The sequence below is a fragment of the Calonectris borealis genome, unplaced genomic scaffold, assembly GCF_964195595.1.
Source record: "Calonectris borealis unplaced genomic scaffold, bCalBor7.hap1.2 HAP1_SCAFFOLD_44, whole genome shotgun sequence".
Taxonomy (NCBI): domain Eukaryota; kingdom Metazoa; phylum Chordata; class Aves; order Procellariiformes; family Procellariidae; genus Calonectris; species Calonectris borealis.
Genome location: NW_027441456.1, coordinates 317,501 through 343,298, shown reverse-complemented (window position 1 = coordinate 343,298; position 25,798 = coordinate 317,501). Strand labels below are relative to the sequence as shown.

At 56.9% G+C, this 25,798-nt stretch overlaps 1 protein-coding gene and 1 long non-coding RNA gene across 3 annotated transcripts in view; one reads left to right on the top strand and one right to left on the bottom strand.

The window, feature by feature from the left end:
- LOC142076329 (uncharacterized) overlaps nucleotides 1-25,798 on the bottom strand; it is an 87,341-nt gene that overhangs the window by 32,150 nt on the left and 29,393 nt on the right. The window lies entirely within an intron of this gene.
- LOC142076330 (maestro heat-like repeat-containing protein family member 7) lies at nucleotides 14,908-20,239 on the top strand. Of its 2 annotated transcripts, none has more exons than XM_075138652.1 (8): nucleotides 14,908-15,026; nucleotides 15,536-15,679; nucleotides 16,106-16,186; nucleotides 16,577-16,732; nucleotides 17,869-17,970; nucleotides 18,379-18,481; nucleotides 18,780-18,839; nucleotides 19,129-20,239. In XM_075138652.1, exons 1-8 carry the CDS (start codon nucleotides 14,940-14,942, stop codon nucleotides 19,257-19,259), a joined length of 864 nt encoding a protein of 287 aa, XP_074994753.1. In that variant the 5' UTR covers nucleotides 14,908-14,939; the 3' UTR covers nucleotides 19,260-20,239. The 2 variants fall into 2 exon arrangements, with proteins under 2 accessions (XP_074994753.1, XP_074994751.1); XM_075138650.1 differs by having other exon boundaries at nucleotides 16,106-16,282.

Sequence of the window (25,798 nt, the reverse complement as noted above, 5' to 3'; positions counted from 1 at the left end):
GCCTGCAGAGGGAAAAGCACAGAATCGCTAGCAGTGAAGTACGTAAGCTCTTCGTATCAGCATCGCTGCTTGGAGTAATCGAATTGTTCTGCAGAGTCATTTGACAAGCCGACAGGCTGCTCAACAAATGAGAACCAGAACGCATGCCATTTGCGAGATGAGGCAGCAATAAGCTTCTAATCGGTTCCCAACAAGAGCAATTCAAGTGAGGTGGTGTATTAATGGATTTTGTTCTCTGCAAAGCCAAGAAGCAAACATTAACCGCACTCCCCAAAGGGGAGGGAGCAAACTGAGGGAGGGCAACTCATCGGCCCCTTTCAGAGTTTCAACACTCAAGATAAACGAAAACAAACATTTAATAGGACAGAAAAGGAAGGGAAAATAATAATAATGATAAAAGTATATACAAAACAAGTTATGCACAATGCAATTGCTGACCAGAAAATGTCCATGAAAGCACCATCACAAAAGTACACATCCCTGGTCACAGACCAACTGCACCATTACCTAAGTAAGTGATGTTCTCTGCTAACTGGCAGCCCCTCATATCTGGAAAATAGCTCAGGGTCTCGTTTATTAGTGCCAAACACATAGGTTGGAACTGGAGCTGGGGAAGAAAACCATACGCAGTCAGTCTGCTTTCATTCAAGTCCATTAAGTCCAGTTCACATTTACGAGAAATCACAGCAGATCCCACCCATCCCTGCAGTCCCCAACACCACGCCCGTGCAGCCTCCCTAGGAGCAGAACAGGAAACCTTCCTTCAAAATAAGGCCCACAGCCTGCTCTTTCAACAAGATGCACAGAGCACTGCCTGGGAACAACCTCTGCTTTAACTACACCTAGCTCCACATTCCACATAAGGAGATCAGCTCCCAGATGATCCCTAGCTGTAAAGACACAGATCTTCCCGAGGGCAACGCTAGGTTGTCCTGATTTCAGCTGGCATAGAGTTAACTTTCTTGCTAGTAGCTGGTATGGTGCTGTGTTTTGGATTTAGTATGAGAATAATGTTGATAACACACTGATGATTTAGTTGTTGCTGAGCAGTGCTTACACTAAGTCAAGGACTTTTCAGCTTCTCATACTGCCCTGCCAGCGAGGAGGGGACACAGCTGGGAGGGGACAGAGCCAGGAGAGCTGACCCAAACTGGCCAAAGGTGTATTCCATACCATATGATGTCATGCTGAACAAAAAACTGGGGAGGTTGGCCAGGGGGGCGGGGCCGCTGCTCGGGAACTGGCTGGGCATCGATCAGCAATTGCATTGTGCATCACTTGTTTTGTATATTCTTTTATCATTATTATTATTTTCCCTTCCTTTTCTGTCCTATTCAATTATCTTTATCTCAACCCATGAGTTTGACCTTTTTTCCCATTCTCTCCCCCATCCCACTGCGGGGGAGTGAGCAAAGAGCTGTGTGGCGTTGAGCTGCCCGCCGGGTTAAACCATGACACAGGTAAATACCAGAGCACAGGGACGCCTGGTCATTCAGGTTAAGCTGATGGGGAGAAGGACTAGAAAGAGAAAAATAAGATAAGGGAAAAGACTGAGGAGCTGAGAGAGAAAGAAAGGTGCAGAGAAAAGGCCAGAGAAATGGAGAAATCAAGAAAAACAGGGACAAGGAGTCTTGCAGAGAGATGGAGGAAGAAAAAGTAGGGTTGGGGAGCAGCACAGAGGGATAGAAAAAGGGGGGGAAGGAGAAGAAGAAGAAAGGAGGGATAGAGAAAGATGGGGACAGGGAACGGGACATACAGACAGAGAGAAAAAGGACAGTGAACAGGACGGAGAGGACTAAGAACTAAAGAGAGGCTCAGATCTGGACAAAGAGACCAAGAGGAAAAATAACAGCAATGGTCTGGAGGACAGAGATGGAGGAAGAGGAAAGAAAGGCCGAGAAGCAGGACAAAGGAAGAGAGAACAGAAAAAAGGGAGAGCCGGCTGGACAAGGAGGTATAGCAAGAAACAATGGGACAGACAGTGGGACAGAGAAATAAAGACAGAAAAGATGGGAGAGGAAGCAGAACAGAGGGACAGCGAGAGGGAAAAAAGGGTCAGGGAGCAGGAGAGAGGTGGAGAAAGAAGCAGCAGGGAGATGGGGAGAGAGAGAGAAAAAAGATGGGAAGAATGACGAGGGAACAAAGAGGGAAAGACAAGGACAGGGGCAGGACGCGGATTGTCAGAGAAAGGCAGGGACAGGGAGCAAGACGGGGTGATACGGAGAGAGAAAAAAGGGACAGGGAGGCAGGACAAAGTGAAAGACAGGCAAAAATAAGAGACAGGGAGCAGGACAGAGATGGAGGGGGGAAAAGCCTGGCTTGGGCAGCAAGACAGAGAGGTGGAGAAAGAAAAGACAGCACTGGGCTGCACAACAGAAAAGGTGGGGACAAGAAGAAGGACAGAGGGATAGCGAGAGGAAAGTAAAAGGGACAGGGATCTGGACAGAGATGGAGAAAGAAGCAGCAGGGATAGAGGAAGAGAGGCAGAAAGAGGGAGCAGGACAGAGAAAGAAAAATAAGGAGAGGGAGATGGAGAAATAATCTGGAGTGGGTGGCAGGACAGAGAAGGAGTGAAAAAGGAATAGGGTCAGGGAGCAGGACAGAGGGACATAGCAAGAAATGGTGGGACAGGGAGCAGGACGGAGCGACACACAAGAATAACGACAGAGGGAGAAAGACAGGGTTTTTGAGCCTCACAGAGGGATAGAGAAAGAAAGAGAGGCATCAGGAGCCCTGTGGAGAGACGGAGGAAGACAAAAAAGGAAAGGGAGTCAGGGAGCAGCAGAGGGACAGCAAGGGTAAGAGATGGACAAGAAGCATGACAGGAGCAGTGGGATACAGAATGAAAGAAGAAGAAAAACAGAGATGGTGAGCAGGACAGAGGAAGAGGGAGAGAAAGAGAAGGAGTGAGAGAGAAAGAGGAGGTCAGGGACAGGGAGTGGGACATACAAGCAGAGAGAGAGAAGGCAGGACAGGGAAGAGGCCAGAGAGATTGTGAAAAAGAGGGAGGGATGCAGATCGGGACAAAGAGACAGAGAATGGGAAACAGCGCTGGGCTGCAGGACAGAGACAGAGGAAGAAAAAAAGAGGGGCAGGGAGTCGGAAAGAGGGAGAACAAGAAAAAACAACGGGGCGGGTAGAATGGCAGAGAAAGAGAGGGGCTTGGAAACGAGAGAGGGAGGAACAGGGAGCAGGACACAAGAATAAACAGAAGAAGAGAGGCACAGGGAAGCAAAAAGGTGACACCAGTGAAGGAAAGGCAGGGGGGCACAGGCACAGGGAGAGACCCGGTCGCAGAAGAGGGGCGACATGGCCCCAAGGGCCCAGGACTCACTGCAGTTCCCGCTCTCCGTACTGCCAGGAGAATTTTACAGTTCAGACGCTTCTGTCTCTGTGTCTCTCAGCTCTTACAATATGAAGCTTCCTAGATACATAGCCTCACACGCGCACACAGACACACACACTACATGGCCGTACCGTACTTTTGGTTACGCGCACAGACCTCTCGGTGCATGTTGGCGATCTGGTCTGCTGAGGAATACTCAGAGGGACCCTTCCTCACCCGGCGAGGCCATCTGTCTCTTGTCTGCAGCTGGGGGCAGCTTCCAGACGGATCCCCTTCATGTCCTTCTCCAGCCGCTTTACCTTTTTCCGATCTCTTCAACTTCAGCCCGAGCCAGATGCAGCCAACAAACATTCCTGGGGGAGGAACAGACAACTGAGCCCTCAGCGCGGCCTCAGGGAAAGAACTGTGATTACCGCAGCCAGCCCCAGGCTGGAGCCCCTCCTGCTGCAGGAGTTCCTGCAGACATCGCTCCTTCCCCGCGCTGGCGCTGACAGCACCTGCATTAACAGAGGATTGAGCGCGCCCAAGGCCCAGCTCGCTGCTGCCAGGACAGGCCGTGGAGCAGCCCGGGGCTCCGGGACAGGCCTCAGGGCAGGGCCTGGGGCCGGGGCAGCTGCAGGGGGTGAGCCGTGCTGCGGCAGCTCAAGGGGGGCTCTGGGAGTCGGGGTGCCCGGTGCCTGTGCCCAGGGGGGGTCTGTCTCCTTCCCCTCCTCAGCTCTCAGATCACTCGGGCTGCCCCGGCTGGCCTGGCTCCAGCTGACCGGGATCCCCATCACCTAATCACATAGAAATAATTCTAGCTCAATGAAATTATTATTGAAAACAAAACACACAGAACAGCATCCGCCATCAAAACTCTTTCAGTGTAGTTTTAACTGCTGCAGAGCTGCAGGCGGACAACCTTTACCATCACTGTCACAGGACCCCAAAAGAAATAATAACTGGCAAACAGTAACCCTACCCATAGCCCATATCTATCTAGCCTTTAAAGGTATAACCGCCCAGCCTACAGCTTTGGAGGTATAGACCAGCCTATACTTAGATCCTGTGTCTACCTACTCAATGATCTGTCTAGAAACTCAAATCATAATTACCTTTGAAAGAGGATGAAACTTGGGGGGAAGGGGGAAGACAGACAGACATTGGTGGAAAAAAGGAAAAGTCTAGGTACACAATTAAAAAAGGAAGAAGCCAAGTTATGCCAAAGACCAGCTCAGCCCAACTCGCTTTTGCTGGTGAATAGCTGTGCAGCTTGGAGGAAAAAAAGCTGACGCTGGTGTTGGGATGCACACAAATGTCTGAGTTCTGATGCGAAACACCAGAAAAACCTTGACACGGCTCCTTTTCACTTTCCTCATACCTGTGTGCATGCTCCGACTTCCTCGTTTCCCTGAAGTCCTCCCAGACCAGCAGGGAAGCGGCATCTGTCCAGCCCATGTGCCATGAAGAGAAACAATTTTCACCATGAAGGGTGTAGCAAACAACTGCATCTGCAGAAGTAAAGGGGCAGCCACACTTTGGCTTTGGAGATGCCCGAAGCTGCTCTGAGCCCCAGGTGCCCCTGGTGCCCCAGCACTTGCTTGGCCCTGAAGCCCTGTGGGGCCTGCCAGCACTGGGGAGCCCCAGGGACAGAAGCAAAGGACAGTGCTCAGCCCCCGTAGGGAGAGTGACAGGGCTCCATCCTTCCTTCTGGCCGCAGGACGATGCCCTGGGCCATGCCAGGACAGGGCCTCTCTCCTCCTTACCGCCAAGGGGAAGGCGAGACCTGAGGAAGACGCTGGGTGCTGGGCTCAGTATGGGCGCTGTGACCGGGGGCAGAGCCCTGTCTCCTGACAGGCGCCGGCCTGGCTGATGAGGAGGTGCCCATCAGGCAGCTCCTCCTGCCCAGGGCTGTGGCAGGCAGCACAGACAGATCCACGTTTTTGGAACCGCTTGCCGATCCAGAACAAATCCAGGGAAGCTCCCCTCCCGCCAGCTCTCCTCCTGCCCTGTCCCCTCCCCTTCCCTCTTCTCCCCTCGCTTGCCCTCCCCGCCCCCCTTCCCTCCCTCCCTGAGCAGGCCCAGACCCCAGGGGCGGACCGAGGGACGGCAGAGCTGTGCACACACCTCGCGCTGCTGAGAGAGCAGCCCCAGGAGCCATGGCCCTTCCTGAAGGCCGTCTCTCCGCAGGCCCAGTGTCCCGGCTGGGGAGGAGCAGCTGCGGGGCGGGGGGGCAGTGGGCACAGGGCAGCTCTGTGAGGAGAGGCCTGGGCTGCCCCGCCCACCCGGCAACAGCTGCACCATTGGCCACGGCTGAGCCAATCAGCGGAGCCGGAGGAGGCCTGTCAGTCACAGCCAGCCTGGGGCGGGGCTGGAGGGGGCAGAGGCCGAGAGGCCTGAGGAGAAATGGGTGAGAGAGGGGCTGGGGGCAGCCGGGGTGAGGGGGGGGCCAGGGCCAGGGCCAGGGCCAGGACCAGGGCCAGGGCCAGGGCCAGGGCCAGGGCCAGGACAGCTGCAGGAGCAGGAGCAGGTATCTCCCAGTGCAGATCGGCCTGGGGGGAGGGACCTGGCGACTTCATCACCCACGGGCCCTGCCATGGCCCAGTTCACCAGGCCTGGGCCCAGCCCCAGGGACAACCCCACAACCAGGGTCAGAGCGGTTCCTGCTGCTGTCCTGAGGGTCACCCCCCCTGAGAGCTGGAGGTTGGAGTTTTGTATCCGCCTGGCAGGGGAAGGTAAAGTGGCCTCCTCTCCAACAGGCGGCTCCAAGCTTTGGAGCAGGCATGCTCTGGTGGGGACAGACCAGGTGCCTTTGCTGTCCCCAGGCCTTCATGTGGGTCTCATGCTCATGGACACCCCCATCTCTGTGGACAGGCTTTCATATATGGGGATTTCCGGACATGGAAGTTGTTTCTCCCTCCTGGTGAGAGCACACACCAGGGCTTTGTTGTCAGAGAAGCAAGTGGGGAGTGCTCGTGGTAGGACGCAGCTCCCTTGGCAGATGCTTGTGCCCCAAGGTCTGATATGTGCCTTTCCCCCCACTCAAGCTGTGCTGCCAGCTTTTGGGAAATAGGGGTACTGGGGGTGGATGGTTTTACCACAGCTGGGAAGTTCCAGTCAACCTGTCAGGGATTTTTTCGAAGGAAACTTCACCAAGGAAAGTGCAGCGTATAGCTCTGATTGCTCCTTGTGTGGATTGTATCTGTCCTCAGCCAGGTGCACAGCAACTTTCAGACGAGGAATGGGACTATTCCAGGGTGAAGTGAGCAATCAGGATGCCAAGCCTATTTTGTTTAAGGTGAAAATGTGCGGTTAGAGCTGTCTGCCTTGCTTACCCTTTTGATTGCAGGGCTCCCCTCTAGTTCTCTGTAATACTCACTTCTATTACTCGGCTCCATCAGGTTTAAATTGATGCTACGCTTTGCAACTGTTTCTACTTGATTCTTCACAGGTTTGAAAATTCCCTGTTCAGGTCGCTCTACTTTCTTCTCCCCCCTGTCCCGCAGAACTGTATTTGACTGCAGGGGCTGCAGAGTCTGTGTTTCCTCCCCAAGGTGAGGAAAATATGGACATGAAGAAGAAAGAGAGAGTGATTCTGAAAAGACCCCTTTCTTTGTGCTCATTTTCACACTCAGTTGCCTGTTGTGGGTTCTTAAATGATGTGTTACTCTGAGTCTTAGCAATGCCTTGTTGGCATCCCTGTGCTCAGGAGGTGCATCAGAAACTCTATTTGGGCATTGCTTCTGTCAGACAAGTAACCGTAGCCCTTTCTAAAAAGTAGCTCATGGGTGAGTTATTTCCTAGGCGGTGACAGAAGGGTTTCTGTTTGTATCTGCAAGAACTCAGGAGCAAATCCTGCTGACAGAAACCCTCAGAAGAAAGGGAAGACTAGAAAGAGAAGAACAGATCAGTAGAGTTACACTGCTTTACCCCAGATGGTGTCACACCTCCTGGCACGGTGACTCTGGGTAAGGGTGCTCTCAGGGTATTTTCTAGCCTTTTCCAGTGCTCCCCACCAGAGAGCTGACGGCCCTTGGGGAAGGGCAGCGTCCCCCTTTTTTGTGCACCATACCCCCAGGATCTTGTCATACTGCATAACCTCCTGTGCAAACAGAAGTGGCCGATAGTCAACTTCTTCGGTTGGACACGATGATCTTAGAGGTCTTTTCCAACCTGTATGATTCTATGATTCTATGTGGACATGGTGTGTTGGGTTGACGGTTGGACACGATGATCTTAGAGGTCTTTTCCAACCTGTATGATTCTATGATTCTATGATTCTATGATTCAAGGAGACTGGTGTGGGCACGAGGAAGATCCCAGGAGCAGACTTCATTCAAGTCATCAAGGGGGTATGTAGGGAGCAGAAAGGGAGTGACTTAGGGCTTAGGCTTACGGGTTAGGGTTAAGCTTAGGGTTGGGGGATGCTGGGCACTGAGGGTGCTTGGTACTGGGCATCTCTGCGTGCTGGGCATGTCCAAATGATGGGTAGTGTGTGCTGCGGCTGCTGGGTGCTGGGCGTGCTAGGTGCTGGGCCCTGGGACTGCTGTGTACTATGCATGTCCGGGTGCTGGGCATTTCTGGGTGCTTGGTGCTGGGCACTACAGATGCTGACTGCTGGGCATGTCTGTGTGCTGGGCATGTCCATCTGCTGGATGCTTCATGCTGGGGGTAGTGTGTGCTGGTTGCTAGGCGTTCCGGGTGCCGGGCATGTCCAGGTGCTGGGCATGTCCGGCTGCTGGGTGCTGGATGGTGTGGTTGCTTTGTGCTGGACCCTGGGGATGCTGGGTGCTGGGCATGTCCAGGTGCTGGGTGCTGGGCGCTCAGCGTGCTGGGTGGCGGGCGCCAGGGGTGCTGATTGCTGGGCATGTTTGGGTGCTGGGCATGTCCAGGTGCTGGCTACTGGGCACTGGTGGTGGTGGGTGCTGGGGGTCCTGTGTGCTGGGCATGTGCGGGTGCTGGGTGTTGGGTGGTGGGAGTGATCGGTGCTGGGCTTTGCGGTGCTGGGTGGTGGGTGTTGGGGGTGATGGGTTCTAGGTGCTGAGGATGCTGGATGCTGGGCACTGGGGGTTCTGGGTGCTGAGCATGTCTGAATGCTGGGTGCTGGGCGCTCAGCGTGCTGGGTGGCGGGCACCAGGGGTGCTGGTTGCTGGGCATGTTTGGGTGCTGGGCATGTCCAGGTGCTGGCTACTGGGCACTGGTGGTGGTGGGTGCTGGGGGTCCTGTGTGCTGGGCATGTGCGGGTGCTGGGTGTTGGGTGGTGGGAGTGATCGGTGCTGGGCTTTGCGGTGCTGGGTGGTGGGTGTTGGGGGTGATGGGTTCTAGGTGCTGAGGATGCTGGATGCTGGGCACTGGGGGTTCTGGGTGCTGAGCATGTCTGAATGCTGGGTGCTGGGAAATGGTGGTGCTGGGTGCTGGGGCTGGTGGTCCCTGGGGGTGCTGGGTGGTGGACATGTCCAGGTGCTGGGTGTTGGGGCAGTAGGGGTGCTGGGTGCTGGGCATGTCCAGGTGATGGGCATGTCCAAGTACTGGGTGGTGAGCAGTGAGGGTACTGGGTGGTGGGCAGTGGGGGTGCTGGGGGTGCTGGGTGCTGGGCCCTGGTGCTGGGTACTGGGCATCTCTGGGTGCTGGGCACGTCCAAGTGATGGCTGCTGGGCGCTGGGGCTGCTGGGTGCTGGGCCCTGCGTCTCCTGGGTACTATGCATGTCCAAGTGCTGGGCATCTCTGGGAGCTGGGCACTGGGGATGCTGACTGCTGGGCATGTCCGTGTGCTGGGCATGTCCATCTGCTGGACGCTGGACGCTGGGGGTTGTGGGTGCTGGGTGCTGGGCGTGCCGGGTGCCGGGCATGTCCAGCTGCTGGGTGTGTGCACTGTGGGTGCTGGATGCTGTCTCTGGGGGTGCTGGATGGTTGGCATGTCCAGGCGCTGGGTGCTGGACGGTGTGGTTGCTATGTGCTGGGCCTTGGGCATGTCTGGGTGCTGGGCATGTCCGGGTGCTGGGTGCTGGGCGCTGCGGGTGCTGGTTGCTGGGCCCTGGTGGTGCTGGGTACTGGGCATCTCTGGGTACTGGGCACATCCGAGTGATGGATGCTGGGGGTGCTGGGTGCTGGGGGTGCTGGGTGCTGGGCCCTGCGGCTGCTGGGTACTATGCATGTCCGAGTGCTGGGCATCTCTGGGTGCTGGGGGTGCTGGGTGCTGGGCACTGTTGGCGTTGGTTGCTGGGCATGTTTGGGTGCTGGGCATGTCTGGGAGCTGAGTACTGGGCGCTGGCAGTGCTGGGCTGTGCGGGTGCTGGGTGCTGGGTGGTGGGCCCTGGGGATGGTGGGTGCTTGGGGTGCTGGGTTTTAGGTGCTGGGGGTGCTGGATGTTGGGCTCTGGCGGTGCTTGCGCTCTGGGGTTGCTGGGTGCTGGCCTTTGCAGGTGCTGGGTGCTGGGCACGTCCGGGTGCTGGGTGCCGGGCTCTGTAGGTGCGGGGTACTGGGCATGTGCGGGTGCTGGGTGTTGGGTGTTGGGGGCGCTGCGTGCTGGGCACTGGAGGTGCTGGTTGCTGGGCATGTTTGGGTGCTGGGCATTTCCAGAGCTGGCTACTAGGCACTGGCGGTGGTGGGCGCTGGGGGTGCTGGGTGCTGGATGGTGTGGTTGCTTTGTGCTGGGTGCTGGGCACGTCCAGGTGCTGGGCATGTTCAGGTGCTGGGTGCATGGGGTGCTGGGTGGTGGGCACTGGGGGTGCTGGGCAAGTTTGGGTGCTGGGTGCTGGGCCCCAAGAGTGCTGGGTGTTGGGGTACTGCATGCTGGGCCTTGGCGGTGCTGGGTGCTGTGCATATCCAGGTGATGGGCATGTCCGGGTGCTGGGCGCTGGCGATGCTGCCTTTTGGGCATGTTCGGGTGATGGGCATGTCCGGCTGCTGGGTGCTGGGCACGGGGGGAGCTGTGTGCTGAGCACTGGGTGCTGGGCACAGCGGGAGCTGTGTGCTGAGCGCTGGGGGTGTTGCGTTCTAATCCTGTCCCAGTGCTGGGCTTGTCCGAGTGCTGTGTGCTGGGCTCTGGAGGTGCTGGGTGCTGGGGTTGCTGGGTCCTGGGAACTGGGGTGTTGGGTGCTGGGCATGTCTTGGTGCTTGGCATGACCAGGTGCTGGGCGCTGGGCACTAGGGGTGCTGGGAGCTGGGGTTCTGGGTGTTGGTATGTGTGGATGCTGGACATGACCGAGTGCTGGGTGCTGGATGCTGGGGGTGCTGGCTGCTGGGTGTGTCCGGGTGCTGGGCATGTCTGCATGCTGGGTGCTGGGCACTTGGAGTGCTGGGTGGTGGGCAGTGGGAGTGCTGGGGATACTGGGCATCTCTGGGTGCTGGGCATGTCCGTGTGATGGGTGCTGTGCGCTGGTGCTGCTGGGTGCTGGGGGTGCTGGGTGTTGGGCCCTGGGGGAGCTGGGTATTATGCATATCTTTGTGCTGGGCATGTCTGGGTGCCAGATGCTGGGCGCTGGATGCTGGGCACTGGGGGTGCTGGCTGGTGGGCATGTCCATGTGCTGGGCATGTCTGTGTGCTGGGTGGTGGGTGCTGGGAATAGTGGGTGTTGGGTTCTGGGCATGTCCGGGTGCTGGTCATGTCCGGGTGCTGGGTGCGTGCGCTAAGGGTGCTGGGTGCTGGGCTCTGGGGGTGCTGGATGGTTGGCATGTCCGGGTGCTGGGTGCTGTATCAAATACTCAAAAGTTCAAAATAATTTAAGTGTCTTTCACGTTATGTGAACCACATTTTCCCAGAAAACTGTTGCAAACTCTCATTGCAAGTGGGGTGGAACGCTCAGTCAGCTGACAATATTTAAAATGTCAGTGTCTCAAGACTTACCCCTTCCTTTGAAGAAATGTAAGCAATTTTGACATGAGGATATGCACTCATAAAAGAAACCCAATCAAACTACAAGCTACCCAAAAAACAATTTGTCCAAAAGTAGTTATTTAAGGGCAAGTTGCAAAGCCGAGGCAGACTCCTAAGTGCAGCTTTCTCTCCACTCCTCATTGCTGGATCGTGTGGTTTACCCCCAGAAATCTCTCTCCACAATCTAGTCTCAAGAAAGCAAACTCATTTTTTAACACCGCTTCACTATATTGCCCTCAGGGTTTCCGCCAGCCGCAACCCGAGGATGTGCTCTCAGCATTCATTTTGCTGGAGGAACATACACATTCAGAAGAGCAAAAAAAACCTCACAGGGTTGCATGCCATCATTTGATAGAGATGCTCTACTGCTTCACTAGTTTTTGGGGTATTTTTCTCTTTAAAATAGATGTTTGTAATATGTGCACGTAAGATTGCAAGTTTAGAAACAGCAGCATCCAAAGGCAATGTGTGTTGTATTCCCTTGCTTAGAGGGGACAAAAACACACATGGAATACCAATCTGTGATGGGAAATGGCCATGTGATGAAGCACATTAAGATCAAACATTGCAATTTAAGGAAAATTATTATCCCAGTTAAAAAAAGAAATATATATAATACTGAACAACATGACAAGTGTCACCTCAGTATAAAATTATGACTGCCTACCCTTCTAAAGTTAAACACCTAACAGTCAAGGAAAAAAGAAACTACATACTTATTTCTTGCCTCTTAGACTATTGTGATACAGACGAAGGTTTTCAAACCAAACTGGGACACCGAACAACCTACATCAGCTGCGCAGCATTTCATCAGCCCTCCAAATTCGCCTGATCTCAGAGAGAGGTGATTTTTTCCCAAGTTAACCTAGGACGCCATCTCCCAGCATGCCGTGAGATGAAGGACTCCAGCTCCCAGTGTGCCACATGGTGAAGGGCTCCAGCTCCCAGCACGCTGTGGGGATGGCCCAGCCCTGCTCAAGCTGTCGGCTGGAAGAGCAAAAGCGTGCAGGAGGAGTCGCGCCGTGCTCCATCTGCAGCCAGAAGTCAGCAGAGGAATATGGTGAGGTTAATGCCAGGGCCAGGACCGGAGGGCAGGAATCGCTCTTCTCAGGAGCGTCTTCTGCTTGTACCAAACCCAGACCCCTTCTCCCCGCTTCTTGGAGGCTTCTTCTCCCCGCTTCTTTCGGGTTTCCTATTCTGACAGCATCTGGTAAGCGATACACACTCTGAGAGTCCCCTCGACAACTGTATCCCCAAAGAGCAATCAGAGGAGAGGAGCAGGCATCAACATCTTTTGCTTCCTGGTACTGAGAGAGATTTTCAGAGTGGGGGAAAGGACGTAACTGTGAGATGCCAGATGGCATAGAGGGATGTAAAGAGAGCATTACACAGAGGGGGAGAAGCAGGGATCTCCCAGGGAGGTCCTGGGGCCATGCTGGGGCTTGTGAATGCAGGGCTGTGGGAGGAGCCAAAGTGTCCAGGAAGGTCCTGAGGGGACATAAGGGAAGATGGGGGCCTGGGGGCACCCCAAGAGGACTCATGGGCCAATGGCGAGCTGGCTCCCTACCCCGCGCAGTGGACCCCCTGCCCCTCCCAGCCCGGGTGGTGGGTCACAATGGGGCCCTTTGTGACCTCACTCCGTGACACTCCAGGGCAGGATATATAGTCAGCGTGGCAGTGGCCCTGCAGTGTCTGAAAAGACAGCGACGGGACAGGGCAGGAGCGCGGAGCTGGCGAGGAGACCCTGAGCGCAGCCCACGACTTTCCGTGCCGTCCCCGGCAGCCCCACGGCGACGGAGCGTTTCCCTTAAGCTGCCCCCCGTGCCCCCCCCACTTTCCTCCATTTCGCAGGATGGCGGAGAGACCCCCCAGCCGCCCCAGGGTGGCCTGGGAGGAGGTGCAGGCTCCCCAGGAGAGCAGCTCTCCGCCGGAGCCCGACGAGGTGTCCATGGTCCAGCCGCTGCAGATCGGTGAGTGAGGGGCCCCCCAGGGCTGGGCAGGCTCGGAGCCAGCGAGCGGCACCGGCTCGACACTGGGATCCCGTTTCCTCGGCACGCTGGCAGCAGGGGTCCCACGGGCAGGGGCGTGGCGGTGCCTGAATGCCAGGGCTGCTCGGGGCTGGGAGTCAGCCCCAGCACAGCCTCCCTCCTCAGCCGTGCCGAGTTTAAAGCTCTTTTCTCCGTTTGGGAAGCTTGTTGGCCAAGATGCTGTGTCCTACCGACTCTTCTGTGTTTCCCCTCCATGTAGGCGAGACTCTGCCAGAGGATAATCCCGAGCATCCACAGCTCCAACCGGGATGCAATTCTGAGAGCACCCACGTGCTTTCTTCACTCGACAGCAGCAACATGACCAAGGTAATGAGCTTCTGCCTTGCTGGGACTCTTGTGCGTGGCATGGGCAGGAGGCTTGTGTGAGCAAAGGGACCCAGAGTCAGCGGGGCTGGCATGGCCTCACTGTCCCTGGAGAGAGGGTTCCTGCTGTCCCCGAGCAGGGACTATGCGAGGGCAGCACTCCAGTGTCCCAGCAGCAGCTCCAGCCCTCCTGGCCACCAGCGAGCCCTGGTTCTCTGTAAGGGCAACGCACGTCCCAAGGCCCCAGCCCTCCGCCCTCACCCGGGGGACCCTCTGCTCTCCTCCTCCGCCCTGCAGAGACTGCAGCCCGTGCTTCCATCGTTCCTGCGGGCACTGCTGACAGCACTGCCGGGCATCTCTTGCCAGAGCTGCTCACGCTACTCAGCCAAGCAGCACCATCAGGGTGCTTGGCATGACATGGCTTCCCTCCCTTCCTTCCGCCCGTAGGTGTTTGGAGAATACCTCCAGCCTTCTCAGAGGACAGACATTCTCCTCGTGGCCATTGAGGCCTTGACAGTAGACGACATCTGTGACAGGCAGATGGGCAGCAACATCCTGGATATGGCCACGAGAGACCCTGCCTCCTGGCTGACAGAGGTAGGTGCCCTGTGGCTGGATTGCCCTGCCCATGAGCCCTGTCAGGCCTTGTTCCTCCTTCAGCTCTCTCAGGCACCTGAAGCCATTTCAAGGCACCAGAGAGGGATGGGAAGGGCAGCAGTTTCAGTGGTAGCTGGGAAATGGCTGCACTCCGCTGGCTGCACACATCCTCCCCTGTGTCCCCTCCAGGTGCCAAAGATCATGAGGTACATCCACAACACTGTGGAGTACATCCACACGGAGCCAGCCCGGCACAGCCTGGACTCACTCCTCCTCCTGCTGACCGAGAGGTGCCCCAGCGAAGCGGTCAGGAGCCTGCTGCAGATCTCTCCGACGTGTGACGGGTACTGGCCCTGACAGCCTTGAGGGCTTGTTCCCTGTGGGGAGAGGGGCCCAGAGACTCTCTGGCTGCCAGACGCATGGAAAAGTGCAGGACATCCCCGAGGAGCAGGGCCGTCCATCCCAGCACGCTTCCCAGCCCCAGCGGGTCAGCCAGCTCCGCAGCAGCCCAAGTTGGCCAAGCCAGAGCACCACCACCACGCTCCTCCCTGCCCCATGGGGAACAGCACCTCAGCCCCCTCCTGCCTGCACGGGCAGGGCCCCCGGGCACCCCAAGTGAGGGGGGTGGGCAGGGCCAGGGCTGCAGCACAGCCTGGCTCTGGAGAGGCTGGCCCGGGCACAGTGCAGTGGCCGAGGCAGCCCTGCTGACCGAGCACTCTGGATCTGCAGCGCTGCCCTGGCCATGTGGGAGGTGATGATCTCCACGCCTTGGGCTTTGTTGAGCGTCTTGATGGAGCTGCTCAGCGTGCTCGAGGACCAGGAGCTGCGCAAGGTGTTCCGCTGTGCCACGGAGGACGCCTGCATCTGTCTTTTGGCTGTGAGTGACCATGCTCACCTTCAGGGCTGTGCCTGCCTCCCCTCCTGCCCAGGGAAAACAGGCACGGCCCCCTCCCCTCCTGCCTGCCTCCGAGTGGCCACCTCCTCCAGTACATACGGACACAGCCCCTTAGGGTCAGCAGGGACCTGCCCAGCACCAGCCAGACCCCGTGCCAGACACTTGGGGCTGCCGTGTGCTGGTTTGGCCGCCGTGAAAAAACACGAAACCTGCCCCTGCCCAGCACTACTCTGCTTCCCCCCTGCCTGCATCCCCCTGCCCTGCTCTGCAGCCTGGAAACCTGGGGAAGGGGCAGAGAAAGGGGCGGAAGCCAGAGTCAGGCCGGTTGCTGGGCCTGGGGCAGAGGCATGGCCTCCGCACAGGCTGAGGGGACTTCAAGTCTGGGGAGAGGAGACACTTGCCACCGCCCGCGTGTCGTGCCTCCTTTGTGCCAGCGCAGTGGAGGCAGCCCTGCAGGCTCTGCTAGTCTCTCACTGCTGTCTTTGTTTCAGCTGCTGGTCTGCACCTACAAAGGAGTTGAAACAGAGAAGTTTGCTGCCCTCTACAAAGACCGGAGGTACCTGAGGCATCCAACCCTGGTGATGCTCTCGCTGGTGCTCAGCGGCCTCATCACGCTTTCAAAGATGCCTGAGACGGTGAGCAGGGTGAAGTCAAGCGGAGCCATGTTGGCAGCCAGGGCCCGGGGCTCAGTGGATAATGCGGTGGCTTGGCCTTGGCTGGGAGTCAGAATGTGGGGTGATGGCTCCAGCCACCCTCTGGGCTATGGAGGGGCCTGGGACGTGCCTGGGGAGCCCTCCAGGCCCAGAGGGTTACCAACCCATCTGCCCCTTCAGGCTGGTCGGAAAAGGGGGTGGCTGAGCAGGGGACACTGCTCTCCTGCACTGCCTTCCCTTCCTCGTGCTCTCCCCGCATCCCCATCGGTGGCCACTGCCTGCCCGGAGGCTGCTGCAGTGACTCCTGTGCCACCTGCTGGGAAGCCGGACGGGAGGCTGGTGCTCAGTGAGCGGTGCATTTTTGGTCTTTCTCCGCTTCACAATAAGGAAACTCTGTGTTTCGTACAGGCAAGAAAAATACCGGTCCTGCTGCCAGACATCACGGAGGCCCTGCAGGATGCCAACGCTGATGTCAAGATGAAGGCCCTGGTACTCTTCAGGAACACGATGGGTCACATGAAGGGAGAGGAGGCCGGCCTCCTCGCTCTGCAGCTGGCGGAGGAGCTCCTGCCCCTCTTTGATGACGTAAGGTTGCCATGGGAGCCTGAGCCCTCCACGTGGGCTCTCTGCAAGGACGTCTGCCCTTGGGCCCAGTCCTGCAGGCAGCACTCAGGCAGGGTTGCTCCCCTCCTCGTTTCTCTTGCGTGGCCTTTCAGGGCCCTGGGGGCGTTCAGCCGCAGCTGCGGATCTGGCCCACGGCCCCTGTGTTCGGAACCCGACTCGGGAGCATCTCCCCTCACATCAGCCACGCTAACGCCCTTGCTCACCGTGGGCAAGGAGCGGCTGTTGCTCAAGTCCCCCTCTCCTCCTCCCTGCCAGGAGTCCAGCCAGGTGCGGGAGCTCTCCATCAGCCTCTTCAAAGATCTGATGAAAACTGTGGTGAGGAGCATCAAGAAAAAGATGAAGAAGAGAGTGCAGAGGGTCCTGCTCCCGCTGTTCCTCCGTATGAACGACCAGGCCGAGAGCGTGGCCAAGGTGCAGTGAGCAGCGACCAGTGTTGCGGGGAAGGGCGTGCTGACACCATGGGGGTGGCCTGGGCATAAGGGGCAAGGGCTGCTGGATGTCAGAATCTGGGAACGTGTGTCAGCTCAGGGTCCCACTGCTCCCTCCTTCCCTGCACCGGTCCCACCCCTGCCTTCCTCCTTCCCCCCTGCCGCCTGCTGCAGAGGTGGACGGGGAGCTGGGGTCCCCTCCCAGCCCCGCTCTCGCCATTCAGCCCTCCTCCAGCACAGCCCAGAGGAAGGGTCCCTGCAGACCCAGCAGGAGCAGGGCCGGAGAACCTGGCACAGACATTTCCCAGACCCGCCCTGCCTGGTCCAGCGGGGCTCAGCAGCAGCCCATGGCCACCGAACACACGAGTCCCTACAGGCTTCCCCAGCTGTCCCTGCAGGTGTGGGAGGCCAGGGCTTTGAGCCCCAATCCCTGTCCCCCAGGGCTGTGCCCAAGAGACACCCAGGTGTTTGGGCCAGGCCATGTCCCAGCGCCCTGAGGGCAGGATTGCTGCAGGAACAAACCCCTGCTCCCCCAGGAGCCCTTGCATAGGGCCCATGAACTTGGTGTGCGCAGAGGGGTGCAGCGCTTGCAAGGGGTGGAGAGCCAGCTTGTTGTCCAGCCTGGGGCAGGGAGAGCGGTGGGAAGGGAGATGCAGCCAGCAGTGGACTGGCCCTGCATCCCGGGATCAAAGCTCTGCCCACCTGGCGCCTGGGCGTGAAGGGGTTGGGGCAGCCCCGGCTGGGGAGCCAAGCGCCCTGCTGGGGGATGCCCGTGGGAGGTGCTGCTGGCTCCATCCTGCCCCGGTGTCTCTGGGACTGCAGCCCTCGCTGCCTACGGCCATGAACCCACACCTCCTTTGCCCTGCAGTCTGCCCCATCGCTGGCAGCAGCTCAGCAGCTCCTGAGGCCCTCTGTTCTGCTGGCCGGCAGCATGAGATGCCTGAGGTGGTGGCTGCCCCACGTCCCTGCCCTGGGCACTGAACCCAGTTTAGACTCTGTTCCCCGCTGCCTCTTTCCACAAGGGGCTGGGAATGGCTCGGAGACTGGCCAAGAGGAGGACGATGCCAGGTCTCCTTCCCTGGGCTGTGGTGCCATCTCCCAGCCTCCGCTTCTCTGCAGGCTTCTAGGGACACCCTCCTCGCCTGTGCAGAGTTCCTGGGGTGGAGGAAGCTCAGCTACCTGGCCAAGACGTATCAGACACACCTCATTGGAGAGTGCTTGGTGAGGACAATCCCCAAGCCCCAGAACCCGGCTGGACGAGGGCTGCCCTGCGTGCCCGTGGGGAGGGCTGTGCAGCTGTGCCTCGCCTGCGCTGCTCCAGCCCGGAGCCCACAGCCTGGAGCTGCATCCTCCTTCCCTGCCCTCAAGCACGGAGCCCCCAAGGGCTCTTCTCCAGGCCCCTCTCCCCTGCCTGCCCCCAGGGTGCTAAACAAGATCCTGGCACATGTAAGCCCTGGCCTTGGGACAGAGGGGTCTCGGCACAGCCAGGCCCCCCGTGCCTGCGGCTCTCTCTGAACCTCAGCCCCACAGGGCTCCTGTCTGGGAGGGAAGGAGTGCACTGGTAGGAGGGACTGGTCCGGATGGCTGGGGAGGGTCTTTATCAGCCCCGTGCCCTTGTGCTCTCTCCAGCTACGGCACGACAGGAGCAGGGTGGGAGAATATGTGTGTCAGAGCCTGCCGTACCTGAAGGACAGTCAGGCCACCTTGCGAGACGCGGCCATCAGGTTCATCGGTGAGCCCCAGCCCCCGGGGTCCCTCTTCTGGCAGCGTGGCCCCCAGTCCCCTCCACTGCACTGGCAGCAGGGGGCAGCCCTGGGGCTGCCAGAGCCCCGGCTGCCCCGTGCAGGGCCCACCACGCAGGTGGGCTCGCTGGGAGCCTTGCCCAGTCCCACTGCCCTCGGGTCCTGTCCTTCCCTGGGGTCAGCCCTGCTGAGGGGGAGGAGGGTGTGCAGCCGCGCTGGCAGAGCCGCGGGCCGTGCTGCTGGGAGCGTGCTGGGGAGCAGGAGGTGTGACAGGAGCTCTGTGCCTAGGGCTTGCCGCACGGAAGCTGAGGAAGCGAAGTCTGGAGAAGCTGTGGGATATCTGCAATGGTGAGTAGGGGCGGTGCTGTGCTTGCCGGGACTGGTGGGGCAGGGGACAGAGCCTGGGCAGGATGCTGCTGTGCTTGGCCCTGCTCCAGCAAAACGCTTCAGGGGCAGAGGAGCATGTCAGGGGCGCATGGGGCATTCCTGAGCAGCGGCTTCCAGCTGGTCTCTTTGTCTCACCTGCTCCTCCTGGTGAGGGAAAGAGATGGGTGGGGCTGGCATGGTCTGGAGGGGACTCCTGGGGGTCTCTGCAGGCAGTGGGGGTTCACACCTGCTCTGCTTCCTTCTCTTGCAGCCCTGCTGCCCTTGCAGAAGGACCCTGAACCCTCAGTCAGCTCCCTGGCTACTCAGACCGTCTTCCTCCTGACACCAGAAATGCCACCATCAAGATGGAGGCTGCGGTCGCTGTGCTGCTGGCCCTGCTGAACCTTGGAGAAGTGCAATTCTCCTCTGGAAAGTGGCCCTATTTTAATTTTTTTTTTTTTTTCTAATAAAGCTGGAACAAGAAGCCCAGTCCTATGGTGTCCTTCCCATGGGGACCAGCCCGAGTGTGCTGAGCAGACAGTGTAATTCCTGGCCTCTGCCGCTGCCTGCAGGACAGCACACCCAGACGCAGGGTGGCCTTGCAACAAAGCCCCAGCTGCCCCGCTAGACCACAAAACCCGGAGGGCATCTCAGGGCACGAAAAGGCACCCGCACTCTGCCAAGCTGGCAAGTCGTTATTCGTCCCGGCATCAAAATCCTCTGTTGTACTGGGGAGCTGTGCTGGTTTTGGCTGGGATGGAGTTAATTTTCTTCAGAGTAGCTGGTATGGGTCAATGATTTGGATCTGTGCCGAAAACGGTGTTGGTAACACAGGGCTGTTTTCGTTACTGCTGAGCGGTGCTTGCACAGAGTCAAGGCCTTTTCTGCTTCTCCCCCCACCCCACCAGCGAGGAGGCTGGGGGTGCACAAGAAGCTGGGAGGGGACACAGGCGGGACAGCTGACCCCAACCGACCAAAGGGATATTCCATACCATATGACGTCACGCTCAGCAATAAAACTCGGGGGGAGGTTGGCGGGGGTCCGCCGCTTGGGGACTGGCTGGGTGAACAATTGTATTCATTTGCATCACTTGTCTTTCTTGGGTTCTATTTCTCTCTCTTTGTTATTTTCCTTTTCCTTACAATTTATTATTACTATTGTTATTATTTGATTTGATTTCAATTATTAAACTGTCTGTATTTCAGCCCACGAGTTTTCTCACTTTCCCCCTTCCGATTCTCTCCCCCATCCCTCTGGGGGGAGTGAGCGAGCAGCTGAGTGGTGCTCAGTTACCGGCTGGGGTTAAACCACGACAGTCCTTTCTCCACCCCTTATTCCATACCATTTACGTCAGGCTCAGGACCCACACTATCCAATACCTCCTTGTGAATCACCACTCCCCTTCCCATCCTTTGCTATAACACACAGGTATCGTTCCCTCAGCCCATGGACCACCCCTGTGAAATGTCCACAAAATGTCCACCAAATGTCCATGGAGTTCCTTTGCTCCACGGCTTTGGGCTCCACCTGTTACGGTGGTCGCTCAGGACAGGAGAGGTGGTCTGTTGCATGGAGTTATTGGGCACCAAAGCCAGCTCAGATGGGAACCAAGAGGTTCCCCTCCTTTGCAGGGTCCAAAGTGTCAGTTTTAGCATCCAGCCCATCCTTTTTAGTGCCCAAAGCCGCCTTTTTAGGGCAGAAATGCTCATTTTTAGGGTCCCAACCAGTCTGTTGTGACCCATAGCCTTTTCTTAGGGCCCGCAGTTTCATTTTGAGGGTCTAAACCCTGAAGGCGGAGCTGGTTGCCTGGCAACGTCTGCCCAGAAGTCTGTGGGGAGTCAGTGGACCCAGGACAGCCAATCACATTTGAGGAGGTGGGGGCAAGGCACATGACTGATACCTAACCAACCAATCAAGCTTTGAGGCCTGCAGGAGAGGTGGCAAGAGTTGAAAAGACTGGGCAAGGTGTCGGGGTGGGCCGTGCTGGCTCCACCAATCACGCCTGGCTGGAGAGCGGCACACGGATGATTGATAAGCTGTCTGAGCCCTCCGGTGGGAGGAGCAAGGGGGAAATCCCCGGCAGCCAATCTGAGGAAAGATCACCTCAGGGAGGGCGGGGACCGTGGGAGGAGTGACCCCTCAGGCAGCCAATCAGAGAGAGCATCACCTCAGGGGAGGCTGGGCCCCAAACCAGGGCAGAGTGGCAGCCCCGGTGGCCAATCACAGGCAGCCCTCAGGTAAGAGCAGGCCCCAAACCAGGGCAGAGTGGCAGCCCCGGTGGCCAATCACAGGCAGCCCTCAGGTAAGAGCAGGCCCCAAACCAGGGCAGAGTGGCAGCCTAGGGCATCAGTCCGAGGCAGCATCACCTCAGGGGAAGAGACTGGCAGTCCTCCCGACCTATGCCAGCGAAGACCCATGTGAAAAGAAGGCGGGCTCCGCCGGCGGCCAGGCCGAGCTTCAACATGGCGCACGTGGGGCCTGCCCTGAGGCCAAGCAGCCCCCGGCCCAGGCCCGGGGCCCCTCTTCCCCCCTGCTACCCCTCCCCCCACCTCTCCTCCCCCCCTCCCCGGCCGCCCCCATGTTCTGGGACCCCCCGTCTGCATGGGAGCCACCGTCTTACAGAGACTCAGTATCCCATGACCGTGCCACTAGACGGCAGCCATGGGCCACCGGGCTTCTCGCCGCCATCGCCTCTGACATCCGACCGGCGGAAACGAGTGCGGGACAGTGAGGCCACCGGGATGGCGGTGGGGTACACGAGGGTGGGTGGGGAGTGATGCTTGCCATGGGGCCACCCACCGTCCCCTCACCCACATCCTCTCCCCGCAGACCAAGCGACCCCACGGCAGCCTGAAGGGTGGCAAGGAGGGGGAGGACATGGCCGCCACCCACCCCCCTGAGATGGTGAGTTGAGCAGGGGGGGATAGCGGGGCTGGGGTCTCCCCCTGAAAGCAGGGGGGGTCCCAGGATTGATGCTCTCCCCACCTCTCTCCCCACAGCTACTGCACATCATCTCCTTCCTGACGCTGCCCCACCTGCTGAGACTGGGCCAGACCTGCCGCTACCTGCACGAGGTGTGCGACAGCGAGGCCGCCTGACGCCACCTCTGACCCCTTTCCCCCCTGCCGCTGCCAGCGCCCGGCTCTGCAAGAGGGCCGCCATCCTCAACTGTGAGTCCGCCATTGCCAAGGGAGGGGGGGCAGTGGCACTTTGTCCCCCAGCCTCATTTTTAGAGGCCAAAGCTTTGATTCTAGGGTTGAAAGCCTTCCTTTTATATCCCAAAGCCTCATTTTTAGGGTACAAACCCTCATGTATAAGTTCCAAACCCGCCTTTTCAGGTTCCAGGACTCATTTTAAGGGCCCCGAGCATAAGTTTTAAGGCCCCAGGTCTGATTTTGAAGTTCCAAAGCCTCAGGTTTAGAGGCCAAAGCCTCATTTCTAGGGTCCAAAGCTCATTTCTAGCTTCCAAAGCCTTCTCTTCAGGGACCAAAGCCTCACTTTTAGATTTCAGTCTGCAATTTGGATGGCCCAAACTCTCATTTTGACCTTCAAAAGACCCATTTTTAGAGTGCAAAGCCTTAGCGTTTGGTACCAAAGCATCGCTTTATGGCAGAAAACCTAATTTCAGGGTTCAAAGCCTCAATTTCTTTTCCAAACCCCATTTTTAAGGCCAAAGCCCTCCTTTTGAGGGTCCAAACGCTCATTTATAGGGTCCAAACCCCTCTTTTATAGCTCAAGGCCTCCATTGGAGTGCCCAAAGCCCTATATTCGGGACTGAAGCTTCATTTCTTAGGGCCAGAGAGGAACCAAGAGGTTCCCCTCTTTTGCAGGGTCGAAAGCCTCATTTGTCCACCTTGCCCTTCCTTTCTAGTGCCCAAAGCCTCCTGTTCAGGGCCAAAATCCTCATTTCTAGGGTCCCAACCTGTCTTTTTCTTGGGTCCCAACCCCACCTTTTTTTAGGGCCCACAGTTTCATTTGGAGGGTCTAAACCCTCATTTTTCAGGCATAAAGCCTCTTTTGAGGCTCCAAAGCTCCATTTATAGAGTACAAAGCCTCATTTTTACTTTCCAAAGTCTTCCTTTTGGCTTCCAAAGCCTCATTTTAGGCTCCAAAGCCTCATTTTGATGGTCCAAAGTGTTATGGATTTACACAGGCCAGCCACCGTAACAGGGTCTGACCCCAGGATCCTGCTGAAAATGCAAGGTGCAAGTGAACGTTTCCAATTCCTCTTTTATTAGTTCTCAGGTTAAAGATCGTGCTGAGTGCCTCCAGAGAGGGACCCCTACCCCATCCATGCTTCTCAATGACACCCATCACCTGATCCCCAAGTCCAATCACTTAATTCTGGTTGGTGCTCTTGATTTCCTATTGGTTTTCACTGTGGCTGGTCTGGCCTTCTTCTGAAGTTACTTCATTCTCTTGGAATTGTCTCCTTGGTCCTTATCTTCTTCATTCTGCTCGTATCTGCTGGATTCAGCTGGTTCTTTGTTAGCAGCATTAGTTTTATCAAAAAAGTTTACTCTCGGTCAGCTCTTGCGGCCTAAGGCTTCGACTACTTTAGCTGCTACTGCTAAGCTACTAATGCTAAACGAGACTATTCAGAGAGAAGAATACAGTTAATCACATTTCTTCTATAACCAGACCGGCTGCAGCTTTCAGGTGGGAGTGATTGATTCAAGTTGAATTTTCTTCCACCTGTACTGCTGAGAAAGGTTAGCAAGACATAAAATGGTCTCTCCCACCGAGGAGGTAAATTATCCTTCCTTTTGTGTGCTTTTACCCAAATGCCATTCCCTAGATTGAAGGGGTGCAGAGTCCTTTCTAGAGGCATTGGTTGTATTAGCTGTGCCTGGGCCTGACTGCATTTTAATAATTGATGAACCTGAAAAATATATTGGGTTCATTTTCTGCAAATAAAATCCTGTGAGCGGTGTCGTGAATGAGTGGTTTAGAGGCTGCTTAAAGAACCACTGTCAAAGGTATTAGCAGAAAGTGATTTTCATAGACATTTATAAAAGTGCGACTTAACAGAGTTCGATGGCAAGGTTCACTCTATCCCTTACGACACGGATGAAACATATCAAGGAAAATCAAGTTAAGAATTGATCTAGAATGATTTACATAGAGACCGAGGATGAAAAGGGTAAGGCAGACCCTCCCGTTGGGTCATGAGGTTCAGAGAAGACCCCCTTGCTCTCTGAACTCCTGATGCAGCTTAGGTGTGGCTTGATCCAACCTTATTCTCAGACTTGGACAATGGATTCTATGTGTAGCATATAGGGTTAGAGGTTTGGGTTAGGGGCTCGGGTTAGAGTTTGGGTTCAGGTTAAGGTTCGGGAGAGTACAGTGCTGTTCTTGTTGGTGGGCGGCAGGGGACAGGCGGTGGAAGCTGCTCTCAGGACAGGTAATTAGGAGCTGTCGTCGTGGTACTCCCAGAGGGTGATGATTCCCAGGGAGTGGAGCTGCAGAGCGAAGGACTGCAGCTCCCAGCATTCCATGGGGTGAAGGACTGCAGCTCCCAGCATGCCATGGGGTGAAGGACTGCAGCTGCCAGCATGCCATGGGGTGAAGGACTGCAGCTCCCAGCATGCCGTGGGATGAAGGACTCCAGCTCCAGCATGCTGTGGGGTGAAGGGCTCCAGCTCCCAGCACGCTGTGGGGATGGCCCAGCCCTGCTCAAGCCGTCGGCTGGAAGAGCAAAAGCGTGCAGGAGGAGTCGCGCCGTGCTCCATCTGCAGCCAGAAGTCAGCAGAGGAATATGGTGAGGTTAATGCCAGGGCCAGGACCGGAGGGCAGGAATCGCTCTTCTCAGGAGCGTCTTCTGCTTGTACCAAAACCAGACCCCTTCTCCCTGCTCCTTGGAGGGCCCTCTTCCCGTTGGGTTGCTGAGAGATGACCTGCGCTGCGGAGGCTTCCAGCTGAGCAGGCTGTGAAATGTATATCCTGAGGGAGCTGCGCTGGTGTGGCAGGCGGCCGACTTGGGCTCAGAGCCCTCCTTGTGGTCTGTAAAGGGACCTTCCCTTTACAGCGTCACTGTGGTTTTGAGTGGTTTTGAAAACAAAGAGATGCAAACCAAAGTAATAGTCACGTGACCTGTTTCTTCTGTTGAACAGATTTACCAATCCCTTGGGCATTTTTAATATCTACAAGATAAGGGAAAGCACAAATGAGTGGGACCACCCTTTTCCACTCCAATCTGACCCTCTGAATCGTTGAAGAATCAGAGGTATCACAGACCAACAAAACCCTTGGTTGGTGAGGTTTGTTCTCTCCTCTGTCCTCTCCAGGTGTTGTGGTTTAACCCCAGCCAGCAACTAAGCCCCACACAGCCGCTCGCTCACTCCCCCCTGGTGGGACGGGGGAGAGAATCAGAAGGGTGAAAGTGAGAAAACTTGTGGGTTGAGGAAAAGGCAGTTTAATAGGTAAAGCAAAAGCCGTGCAGGCAAGCAAAGCACAACAAGGAATTCATTCACTCCTTCCCATCGGCAGGCAGGTGTTCAGCCGTCCCCACGAAAGCAGGGCTCCATCATGCGTAACGGTGACTTGGGAAGACAAACGCCGTCACTCCGAACGTCCCCCCTTCCTTCTTCTTCCCCCAGCTTCATATGCTGAGCATGACGTCGTCTGGTATGCAATATCCCTTTGGTCAGTTGGGGTCAGCTGTCCCAGGTGTGTCCCCTCTGTTTTAGAGTGGGTTTCGAAGATTCCTTTGATGACAGCAGAACAATAAACCGTCTGTTTTCTATGCTGACTGCAGTTTTCTTAGCTATCTATTTCTCATCCAGTGTCCATCCATGGACCAAAATCCCATTTTTTAACCCTTCTGTATACATGGCACCGCGTGGTCCGTGGTTGGAACACGACGATATTCTACCATTCGTAGTACATGTTGGTGCAGCAAGGTATCAATCATTTGTCGTATTAGTTGGATAATGCAAGG

What these genes read in the sequence shown, in the direction of transcription:
- LOC142076330 (XM_075138650.1), top strand. Translation starts at nt 14,940, where the DNA reads ATGGAGCTGCTCAGCGTGCTCGAGGACCAGGAGCTGCGCAAGGTGTTC. An exon ending in CCTGCATCTGTCTTTTGGCT is followed by an intron (nt 15,027 to 15,535) that starts GTGAGTGACCAT and finishes TCTTTGTTTCAG; the next exon opens with CTGCTGGTCTGCACCTACAA. An exon ending in CGCGGCCATCAGGTTCATCG is followed by an intron (nt 18,482 to 18,779) that starts GTGAGCCCCAGC and finishes CTCTGTGCCTAG; the next exon opens with GGCTTGCCGCACGGAAGCTG.